At 39.6% G+C, this 12,080-nt stretch overlaps 1 protein-coding gene across 6 annotated transcripts in view; it reads left to right on the top strand.

The window, feature by feature from the left end:
* The window catches only part of LOC127581979 (astrotactin-2-like), a 1,282,697-nt gene that overhangs the window by 941,457 nt on the left and 329,160 nt on the right, over window positions 1–12,080 (top strand). For all 6 annotated transcript variants that reach the window (XM_052036829.1, XM_052036827.1, XM_052036825.1 and 3 more), the window contains 2 exons: window positions 4,479–4,612; window positions 6,819–6,967. In XM_052036829.1, coding sequence (XP_051892789.1) covers window positions 4,479–4,612; window positions 6,819–6,967 — 283 coding nt within the window. The remainder of the gene's footprint in view (window positions 1–4,478; window positions 4,613–6,818; window positions 6,968–12,080) is intronic.

Below are 12,080 nucleotides of genomic sequence, written 5' to 3'. Positions count from 1 at the left end.
ATCATGTTTGATCTCTTCACTGGAGCAATGGATCTGAGATTAATGTTGACAATTTTATTCATATTTATTTTAGTAACAATGGAAGAAATAAGTGCAGCCACTCCTCGATTTATGAAAGAAATTAATTCCTACAAAACCTCCCAGACAGGAATCTCAAAGAAATATTGGCATTGCACACATTCCTCTACTGAACATTTGTAAATTGAAGAATACCTGCTAAATGAATTTCTTCATGCTTTTCGTGACCTCTATATGCCTCAACTACTTTTTGAAGTGTATAGCCAAAATTCAGTAACATTTCTACTTCAATGTAAAATAAAGTAGAATACACCTTTTCTAGTTTTCATCTGCTTTATTTTGAATGAAGGTAATTGTTCCATTTTTGGACCTTTCATTTCAACAGTTAACATCACACAACAGATATTATAGCCAGTAATCTGATGTAGGAAAGGAAAAATGTTGAATATGTTAAAGCAAGTTCCACAACTTTATGTAATTGCATGTGTCATTTCCTGACATATTGTAGCTCTGAGGAGCTTTTCCCATCAGCACTGGATACTGGAAATTCTGGCATACCATTTTCTGACCACTCAAACCAATAGTCATAAATTTACGTGCTTTGCAGGTCCACATTTCAACTATCCATAGCCAATGGATAAAACTTCTCCGGTGGGACGAAACTTGAAAATTACTTTGTAAAAACTTTCTTAAAATTTTCAAGTAGTTGATAATTAGTCATTTCCTTCTAATCAACACAAAATGCTTGATGTGTTCTCACTGGGAAGTAGCTGTTGCAATAGTCAGGTTGATGATTATTTTAAATCCCTGGCATGTTCTTTATTGGCCTCATCCTACAGAGATTGTTTCCAGTTTTTTTTATTTGCACACAGTTGTAAAGTCTGACAGCAGTGACATGGGTCCAGTCTTCTCCTCCTGCCTGGAATTGGTGACCTTTACCTTCATAACTGGGCTGAAGTTCAGGACTCCTGAGTGAAGGCAGGAATCCCAAACTTGCACATAGCTGATTGCTGGTCTTTGGACAGTCTGTTGGATTCTTCATGGAGTCTAGCAGGGGAGCCCAAACTTCTGCAGATTTCCCAGCACTTAGCCTGGGAATTTTGCCTGCGGAACGTGCGCCAGGTTAACCTGGAATAATTCCAGCAAGCCCATTGATTTCAATTAGAGGCAACCACTGGGGAGAGAAATGTAAATATAAGGTCATTTTCTTTACTTTAAAAGAGTTTATCAGAATGTACTTAATTTTTCCTAGTGTATTTAATTTGATTATTTCCCATTTTTAAATAATTTTTTTGAAGATTAGCAATTTTAGTTTTTGAGTGTTTGGGAATGGCAAAGACTTTATGTTCAATCTCCTCGATAGTTTTGACAGCTGGAAAGCCTATAGATGGACCTTGACAGACTCTAAAAGCAATTCCAGGGGACAGAGAGAGTCAGCTCAATGGGAAAGGCACTCTGCAGCTGGTCCTTGCCAACCCGCTGACAAACTGCTTCCCAGTGAAAGATCATGGCTATGAATCCACCTCAGTTTGGACTGGATGTCTAGGGCAGATAACCTGCAAGCTTGTGTCTCTAAACCAGAACAGTTATGACCCACCCTGCCACCCCCCTGTTTAAGAGATGGTGGCTATCAAGTCTAACATGCTGTGAGACAAATGCAAAGGGGAAAAAAAAGACAGATGATGGAAATCTAAAATCAAAACAGAAAATGTTGGGGATACTCATCAGGCCAGGCAACATCTGTGGAGAAAGAATATTTCAGGTTGATTACATTTTCATAGAGGCATAGAGTCAATCAGCTCAAGAACAGGCCCTTCAGCCCACCATGTCCATACTGACCATCAATTACCTATCTACTCTAGTTCCATTTACTCATCCATAGTGGCAACTTTCAATGCATTTGGACAGCAACCAATAGTCTTTAGCCTTCTATACCTTGACAATTCAAGTGCTCATGTAGGTACTTCCTAAATGTTATGAGAATACCCACTTCCAGCAGCCAGGCAGGCAGTGTGCTTCAGAGTATCCTCAGAATCTTCAGTTTTTATTATCTTTGAAGTTATGTCACTTCATTAGCATAGTCTTGGGAGATGCAACATATTGTACCTGCATTCTGGGAATTGTGCAGCATTTTCTATTATGCAATAATCTGCAGCTTGGTACGGAATCACTTTGAATTGCTTCAGCCTGTGTGTTCATTGTGTCCCAAATGACTGAAAGGTAAAATGTCACTTCTAAAATACAACATTTGAGTGTCAGTGTATCTTTAACAACTGAGTCTAAAACGTACTGTGACATTTGATTCTGCCACTGCCGTTAATTGGAGATTAGACTCGGAATATAATCAAAAGGTTAGAGCACTAAAGGAGGCCATTTGGCTGACAGTGTCTGGACTGGCTAAGAAAGAGTTGTGCAACTTCACCCTGTTAACTCCTTTCAGTGAAGGATGTTTTCCGATTGCTCCATTTCTGTTATGTGCCTCATTAAATGTCAGTAGCAAAGAGTTTAGAGACACAACATGGGACATTTTCTCAACCTCCGTTGAAGCAATTACATCAGTTCTATAGGATCAGATTTGCTAATTTTTGCTCTCCTCTGGAATTGTGTTTCACATTATCATTCTGCCACTTTTTTTTTTAACCTTGCCTTCCATTTAGTAACGAGAGTTCTATGAAATTTCAGCAAAGTATTTACCACTCTGAACTCAACTTCCTGATTTTTTTTCCTTTTTATCCCTACTTACATTTATTGAAAATTTTCCAATATTAATATCAGCAGCAGTTGCAGTTATATTGTGTCTTTAAGGTGTTAAAATACCCTGAAGTACTATAAAGCAACATTTAAGTCACCTGGATACATTTAAAACATCATTTTTGTCTTCAAGCAGCTAATTTATCCGTAGGAAGGAAAGACTGACCTTTTCCTATAATTCTACCAACCCATTTCCCACCACCTGTGATCCTTATGTAACTCTCATTTCCAGATTTAATAAGTGACAAATCATAATTTTTAACTTTTTCTCAAAAAGTGTTGTCACAAAGAGTACTTATCCCTGAATTACAGAAGTAGTCTCTTTGATGAGAAAGAGTGAATATCTGTTCTCTCTTTCCCATCAAATTGTTGATCAGTATTTGTGGAGTATGTTACAGATCCCTTTGCCTGACAGTCTAATAGTCCAATTATCCAACATCTTAAACATTAACAATACAAACTGTGACAGAAATCAATTGTAATGTTGGTTAATTAAAAGGTGGCTTGAATCCATCAAAGCATCTTTGTTATGGTCTGTGCACAGACCACAGTATGGTTGAATTTGAAGATAGTACCAAGATAGACATGTTGCTTTGTAGTTGGCCGAGCTAATACGTGAACCCAACTCCTCTTTCAACTTTGTGGTTATAGCAACATTCATTACATCTGGGCACTAGTCATCTGTCTGGTGGATCTGTACTATAATAAATCCCTCTGTGCAACCCCTTGCATACAAGTGAATCAATCCAAATGTATTCTCACTACTGGTTTTCTGCATCCCCTCTCACTTGGACTGTTTTGAAACTAGCTGTGCAAATATGGAGAAATTCAGCATTGAAGCAGGCACAAAATTATACCTGTGCAAATTTCCCTCTAATACCGGTCGAGGTATTTTCTTTCTACATTCAGCCTGTGTTTTTATTCGTTACTTACAACACTTAATGTCTTGTTCTTATTCTGATTAAGTATTGATTGAATGCAAATATTGTAGTTTTGGATGAATCTTTTTGTGCCCTATTGTTTTGCCCCTTCAGTAAAACCATCAGTGAATAAGGCACATTAGGATTAGTCAGAGTAATGAATTTTTTTTAACCACATAATCTGAACAAAGGCTTTCATTAAAACCAGATTCATTTAGGAGGTGTTACTTACCCTGGTCAAGACAGAGGGTTGCAAAACACTTATTTCCAAATGTCAATTAAACTCCCAAGCCGATAACTAAATAAATGTCTACGTTCACATGGAAACCTCAGTCTGAATTGAAATGTGTCCAGGATTGTTTGCTGTAATTATTTTTCACTTTTATTTTTTTTGTGCTTACCCAGAAGTTTACAAATAATTAAGTCAGTATGTCCTCCTTAATTCTGAGGTAACGTGACACCAGTCTGGTTGAAGGAAGTATGCTTTGATTATGCTAGATTGGTTGTTGTCATGCAATGTTTTTCTAACTAAAAATATGGATACACCAAGAAATCAAGCAGGCCAAAAAAGAAATCTGTCTGTTACCAGTTTTGAAGATGATGGGTAATGTTAATTGTAATTTGAAAATTGATATGATTCAAAACATATTTTTTTTTGTTGGGGAGTAGACATACATTTTCTGGTCTATGTTGCCCTTCTGCTGTGATGTACTATTTCAGGAAATGAGACTGCCAGTGACTCAACAGCATTACTGGTTTTGCCTCCCACTTCCTGTGATTGTTTTGCAGGCCTTCAAGACTGCACTAATGAGCTCCTATTGGTGCTTGGGGAAGGGTGATGTCATTGATGACTGGTGCAGATGTGACCTGAGTGCATTTGATGAGGATGGACTCCCAAGCTGCAGCCCGTTACCTCAGCCTGTGTATGTATACTAATCAGAACAGTAATTACCTGTGAACAAGGTTTAACTGATGCTGCAAATCATGGTGGCTATAAAGTTTCTGAAGATACCACCACTGTTTGAGCTCTCTGGCATAATTGCTACAAACTTTGGAACACAAATAAGCCAGCAGGATCAAGTGGGACATTGCCTTAAGGATACATTTTATGATGTAATGCTGGTATTTTAAGCAATGTCCTTTGATTTACAATACCTTGCTTAGTTTCTGCTTTGTTCTTTACCATGACTGCAAGTTGAGGAGTCAGCAGGAAAGGGTATATTTATTTATTTATTTAATCTCAGATCCAGATTTGTTTTAACCTTCATTCCTACTTTGAAAGTGCAAGGGTAATGTGTTAATTATAAATAATTTTCTTCTTAAGTACCTCAAAAATGATGTTCAAATGTTGAAGGTATGTTCCTGTGTGCAAACATGGATATCCCAGTAAACTTTCAAATATTCTGAACTACTCAGGAAGCGATTGTAAAATTTCAAGCAAGTGAAGACAGTCAGGCACAAACTCGAAGAACAGCAAACCTCATTGAATTGTTACTGTCAATATACATTGCTGCGGATGTGTCCCTAAGCACAGATATTTCGTGTGACCCAGACCAAAGCTAAAGGAGGATAGCTATATAATGACCTGGCTTGTAAAAAGGGTAGATGATAATTCGGGATTGTTCAGCTTCAAGCTAATGCTTTGTACCTGCATCCAATGGTTCTAATATATCATTCTCAAATGATTTTATTTCCTTGAGTATCTTGATCAACTTACTCTTCATATGCTATTGATTAAATAAGATCAACTTAATCAATATACTAAAGATAAAGCATAAATATTAAAGATGGGCATTAAAAGAATGGAGGCGGGAAATAGTTCAACTATGCGTACTGGCAAGAAATCTTATCTCAGTTTGGCAGCACAGAAAGTCTGACAGAAAAGCAACAGGAAATAATCTGAATTGAAATAAGAGGATACAAAGATGGACAAGGCAAAGCCAAAGACAGTAAAGGGAGGAAAGCAACTCAAAGAAATAAAACCAAAGTGTGGTTGCTCTGAACCATCTGAAAGTGGTTTAGGACGGATAACTTATAAAGACAGTGAGTATCCATTAAAATTATTCATTGTGTTGTTACGTATGCCAAGGTGAAGAGCCATTCTATCTCGATGATGTCTCTCAAGTACTTTGGTTCAGAGAGAAACGTTGATGAGAACATTGGGAGAACTCCATGTTCTTTTTTACAACATGTTATTGGAGGGAAGAGACAAAATAAATTAATGAATCCATGTGAGCAAACTCCTGCTATATTGCTGGGATTTACTGGTCAGTTTACTCTTGACTGCTTGTCTGAAGCTGTTGGAAGTTGACTGCTGGCAGAAGCTCTCTTCTTCAGTGGGAAGAAGCAAAGACCTGTGTCTTATGGAAGCCTTTAATTTAATAACAGACCAGAGCTGATGGGTCAAATAAACACTAACTTGACCATCCTTCACCACCTCTCTGAGGTGTGATTTTTTTTAAATAAGAGTTTTTGACCTACCAGCATGTATGTTCTGGGTGAGGTTTGAGTCTTCCACACAGTGAGTTGCTTAGACCACTGTTCAGTGAAGTCTGTCCAATTCTATTGTTATATCATAAGCAAACATATTTGCCATTTTAGTTTAATGTTATACGGTGGGGTATCATGTTGCAGGCTTAAATTCCTTTTTCAACAGCTTTAAGTAATTTCACAACTTTGGAGACTAGCTTTTATCAAAAACCTGTAAGATGTTGTGGGGTTCCTGTAGTCCACTTTGAATTTCTGTTTCTCATTAAAGGCAAGGCAGTTGGTCAAGCAGCCACTTTTCTACATACAAGCTGACTGCTGGAAATTAGTTAATTGATGTAAAAATAATGACTAGGCTGGATTCTACACTCCCAGTGGAGCATGAGGTGTTGCAAATGAATGACTTAGCAGAAGGAGGCACAATAAGTTTCAGTTGTATCACAATGAGGATGCAAGGAGAAGAAGAGCTTGTGTGATAAAGTAAAAGAAACTCCAAAAAAAAAATGTGGTATAAGGAATCGATTAAATAAGTGTTGATGTGCAACAAGTGGAAGATGATGGGCTGTGCTTTGAGAAATGTTGTCTCGAGAAATGGAACTTTGCACTCTCTAATGTTGGTCTCTGATTCCTTTTTGTATCAAGGTTGAGACTCTCAGCAAGTGTAGAACCATCAAGTACTATGATAGGCTTGGAGTGGCAAGATGCTCAACCAGTGATAGGAACGAAGATAGCAGACTACATCATCCACTATAAGAAATTGGATGATTACATCGACCCAAATCTTTATGCAGGTAAGTGTTCAATTTTTTAAGCCAACTTTCACTGTTCAAGACTGTATGTTGAGAACTTTCTGACCAGATACTTACTAATTGAAATAAATTACAAATATTTTCTTTAGAAGAGCAAAAAAAACAGACCTGGATGCTGAACGGAGTAGAGTTGTTTTATTTTGAAATGTACTTCAGGTTGTATGCGTAACCTAAGATTTGTAACATAAGCTCTCTTTTGAAAAACAGTGCATGAAATCAGTAATATTAAAATAGTTACCGTTATGCCTGTCATGATTTTAATTTTGGATAGAGTAACACCATTGCACTTAATTTTCACTGCTGAAGAGGGCATCGGTGATGAAAATCAGTGCCAGAGTTGCCTCTTAATCCAAAAATAACATCCGCAGGCATGCTTGTTTGAGGAATGATCCCTCGACCACCCCATCACACCCACAACAAATCAAAGAACACAGTCCGAGCATGTATTATTTCTTAATGAAATAGTTAACTTCCTTTGTGGCTGGTTTGTACGTTGAGAACACTTGTATGTAATGTTCTTTCTCTAAATATGGGGTGGAGTGTGTGCCAAGTGGTTTTGTATTAACAGTGCCCACTAATCAGACAGGAGAATGTTATTTTGCAAGCTATCATGTGTTGATGAGAAAGGATTCTTTTCAAATCTGTGAACATATTCAATATTACATTTATAGTTGGTATGTTGTCTTTATGTTTTTATTGGCATATGATCATTATGCTCTAAATGGGTCTGTGGACTTTTCTATTGTATGAAATGGAGTCTAATTCTGCTTTGGTTTGTTTTTGCTCGAATGAGGATAAACACCAGATTCGGGCTCCAATTTAAAAAAAACGGACTCACGGAACACGTTTTTGGTTGCATTCTTGTGAAATTTGCAGTCTATTGTTTAGCTTGACAAGGCTCCAAGTGCTGCAGACATACAATTGGCATAAAGGAGCAACCACTTGCAGGCCAGAGCACTCGTCCCTATTCAATACCTGTTAGACTGTTATCATTTTGTGCCGTCATCTCATGCTTGTATTTCCAAGCAATATCCTTGCTTTCTTTTCCTAAAAAGCCTTGGGAAACTATCGAGTCTCAGCCCTCAGTGTGCATTGTAATAATGAAAATCCTCTGTTAAAACTGCTGGCCCATCAGATTTAACAGCAGGTTTTTAATTTCTCTGTTCCTGCTTGGAAAGCGTAATTTATCTCGCAGGCAGCCAGCAAAGAGGATTATGAAAGTAGGTGAGAAAATGGAAAAGGAAGGAATGATGGGCGGAAGGAGAGAGCAAAATATGTTCATTGCCATTACCACCTCTGAACCAGTGGAGAATGCAGTTTGGTCAATTTTTTATTTGTCCAGCATGGTTACACGTCAAATGTTAATGGTCATATTAAGACCTTTGATTTTGAAATGGGACCTTGTTGAAAAATGCAGAAGACCATTATTCCACCATTACTACACACTCTCAAGGCCACGTTAACCTGCCATTGCTAGGCTCCTGCAGGCATGTGTTAATCCGGCTTTGCTGGACATCAGCAAGTGTGCCTTGATCCTTCATTACTGGTTTCCTCCAGAGATGTGTTAGTGTTGCATTTCTCAGTATATGCATGGGCACAATATGCCATCTTTACCACAGGCCTGCATTGGTGCGCAAAACCATCATTAGTGGGATTTGTAGGCCCCATTAGTTTGTTGTTAATGGGCGTGACTGTGTGGATCCATTGCTACTTTTACCTGCAGGGAGGTGATAATCCCTCATCATTGTGCAACACCTTGGGTTGGTTAAAAACCCTTTGTTGGCAGTCTACCAGACTACAACATTCCATCATTATTGGTGCCAGCAGGGAAGTGTTATTCCATCATCAGAGGCAGCCTGAAGGAGGTTTAATCCCTGTTTGAGTCCTAACAGGGGTGCAATAATCCTTCATTATGTGCACATGCAGTGGTGTGTTAATTTGCTGCTACTGGGATACTGCAGACGTGCAGGAGTGCATTAGTCTGTCACCACAGTGTGCCTGCAAGGGCGTGTTAATCCATTGTTTCTGGGTCCTGTAAGAGGGAGCATTAATCCATCATTGTTGAATGCATGCAGTGTTACAATAATTCTTTTGCAAGTCAAGTTATTCTTTCATTATTAACCACATGCATGGGTGTGTTGATTTGGCTCTGCTGCATGCACCAAATGGGTGGATACTTGTCCGTCAATGCTGGCTCTCTGACTTGTCACGTTCATCCACCATTCCCAGACACCAGTGGTTGGGTGTTAATCTGTCAATAATGAGCTCCTGAATGGGTGTATTATTCTCCCATCACTGGCTGCCTGTAGGGCATTTCTGGATCTTGGGGGGGGGGGGGGGGGTAGAATTAACCCGTCATTTACTTGGTGCCTCTGGGGCAAGTTAATCTGTCCATAAAAGCATCATGTATGGGCAAGTTAATCAGTCATTATTAAGCATCTGTAGGGGCATGTTAAACCTTCATTCCTGGGAGCCTGCAGTGGTGCACTAATGCATGATTACTTGGTGTCTGTTGGGGTGTGTTAATCCATCATTACTGAGCTTCTGCAGGGGCATGTTGACTTGTCATTGCTTCCACTTGCAGGATCATGTTAAACCCTTGTTAACTCAGTTATGGCACAACTGAATGGCCATGTTAGAAGGTCTCTACTGGCAGCCAGCAGCAGTTTGACTTTTTTTCATTATCAGCACCTGTAGGGTTGTGCTACTCTGTAATTACTGGCATCCTGCAGGAGATATTGTTCTCTCGTCATTAGATACCCTCGGGCATGTTAACTCTTGTTATTGCACAACTGGGTTCATTAAAACAACTTTATTAACAGACCGTAGGGGTACATTATTCCATCATGTTTGGCTCCTGCAGGGGTAGGTTATCCTTTGTTTATTGGCAGCTGGCAGGAGCACATCATTGCATCATCACAGGCAGTCTGCACAAGTGCATGAGTCAGTGATTACAATGTACCTGCAGGAATGCATTATTACTGGTAGCCTGCTGAGGGAGGGAGCTTCATCTGGCATTACTGAGAGCCTGCAAGGGTGCCTTAATCTGTCACTAGTTATCTCCTGTGTGGGCATGTTAATCCACCATTACTTGACATGTGCATGGATGCGTTAGATGGTCAGTACTAGCAGTCTGCATCTCTACTTGGTGCATGCAGGAAGTGTTAACCCATCATCAATGATCTGCATGGTTGTATTAATCTGTCATCCTGGGTCCCTGAAGTGGCTCATCGATCCGTCGTTTCTGGGGCTGTGGCAGGAGCATTAATCCATCATAATGCAGCACGTGCAGGAACAGGGAAAAGCAACCTGCCTGGGTGCAATAACGAATCATTGCTGGCAGCATCTATGTGGAACATTGATCCACGTCAGGTGGATGTACTGGCAGGCTGTCATTGCTGAATGCTAGTAATGGGTTAAAATATCATTACTGGATTTCCATAAGAGGCTTGTATCATTATTACTGGGTGTATCCAAGGGTGCATTAATTTTTAACTGTATAAATGGACACACTAATCTGTGCATGGGTTAATCTGCCAGTACTGGGTGACTGCACAGCAAGTAAGTGCATTACTTTTGAATATTTGCAAGTGCACTTTATTATTGAGCAATTCAGGGGCATGTAAATTTTGTCATTCAGTGATGTGTTGTGCATAACTACTGAATGCCTCAAGAGGTGAGTTAATCCATCAGTACTGACTGTGTAGCAGTGTGTAAACCTGCCGCAATTGGGTGAATGCAGAGGTGCGTTAATCCAGCATTACTGGATGCATGTCGAGATGCATTAATCCGATGTTGCTGGGTGCTTGTAGAAACTGTGGGTCTGCAGTAATCCTTGACCGGTCATCACTCATCGTATGCAACCGTGTTTTAATCTGTCATTCCTAAGCACGTGACTGGTGCATTGTTCCATCATCACTTAGCTCCTTCATGGAAGCATTAATCTATCATTACTGGTTGCTGGAATGCACACATTAATCCATTACTGGGCAACTGCAGGATCATGTTGTTCTTTAATTCCTGGGTCCATGCATGGGAGCGTTAGTACACTAATGCTGAGAGACTGCAGGGCCTGTTAATACATAATTATTGTATGGTTGCAAATACATATTAATCTACTGGTACTCTGTACCTACTGGGTCACATTAATCCAACACTACTGGGTGCCTACAGAAATGTGTTAATTCACCAATACTGAACACTCCAGGAACATGTTAATCCTGTGTTCCAGTTATTCTGCAGTGGCATGTTATTCCATTTACTACTGAGTATCTACATTGTCTGGCTAATCTGTCATTACTGGCAGCCTGCATTGGAGGGGTAGGGGTCATTTATCCATTATTACAGGCAGATTAATCCATTGTTACTGACTGGCTGCCTTTCCCCATTACACTGGATGTCTGCAGGATGTCATTAATCCACCATAATGTGATGTTCCAAGTACCGTTTTGGTCATGGGTCCAGTGCTTATAAAGTCAGCATCCCCAAGATCCAGTCATGGACATTTTCCTTCACTTGCTATGCAAAGGAACGTAACGGTAGCAGATGAATCCAGAACAGGCCAGGTGTAGCAGACAAGGGGCAAGATGTTTGTTGTCTGGAGACAGTGTCATCTGATTTGGGCCTGGGGAGTGATGGGGGCATTATTCAAAGCCATGGACCAGGGTTCCAGGGGATTCAAGTGGTGTCATGGATTGGGGCACATGATTGTAAGATTGATGCTTGGGGACAGAGGATCAGGACCTGTGGCTGCATAGGGCTCATGAATAAGGGTTAGCACTCATGTTATGGAATAAGGCATAGTGAACAATTTACAGGTTTTATGGTTGTTCTTTGAACATACGGAGATGAATCAATCAAAATAAATTGTACTCAAAGACACATGGTACAACTAACTAATCCCTCTGTGAAATTCAAACAGTGGCTGGTCTAAAAATGTCATTGATATACTTCTGCCTGTGACAAAGGGAAATATTAATTCACTTTACTTTAAACTGCAGTGCTTATTATTCTTCAAAGCTTTAATCTTTTGGGAGCATCCACCCCATAGTTTTTTTTTGTAAAATACTGTTTACTCTGTGATCTTCATGTGAGC

The sequence above is a fragment of the Pristis pectinata genome, chromosome 23 (assembly GCF_009764475.1).
Source record: "Pristis pectinata isolate sPriPec2 chromosome 23, sPriPec2.1.pri, whole genome shotgun sequence".
Lineage (NCBI taxonomy): Eukaryota > Metazoa > Chordata > Chondrichthyes > Rhinopristiformes > Pristidae > Pristis > Pristis pectinata.
This window is presented reverse-complemented; position numbering and strand designations above follow the sequence as displayed.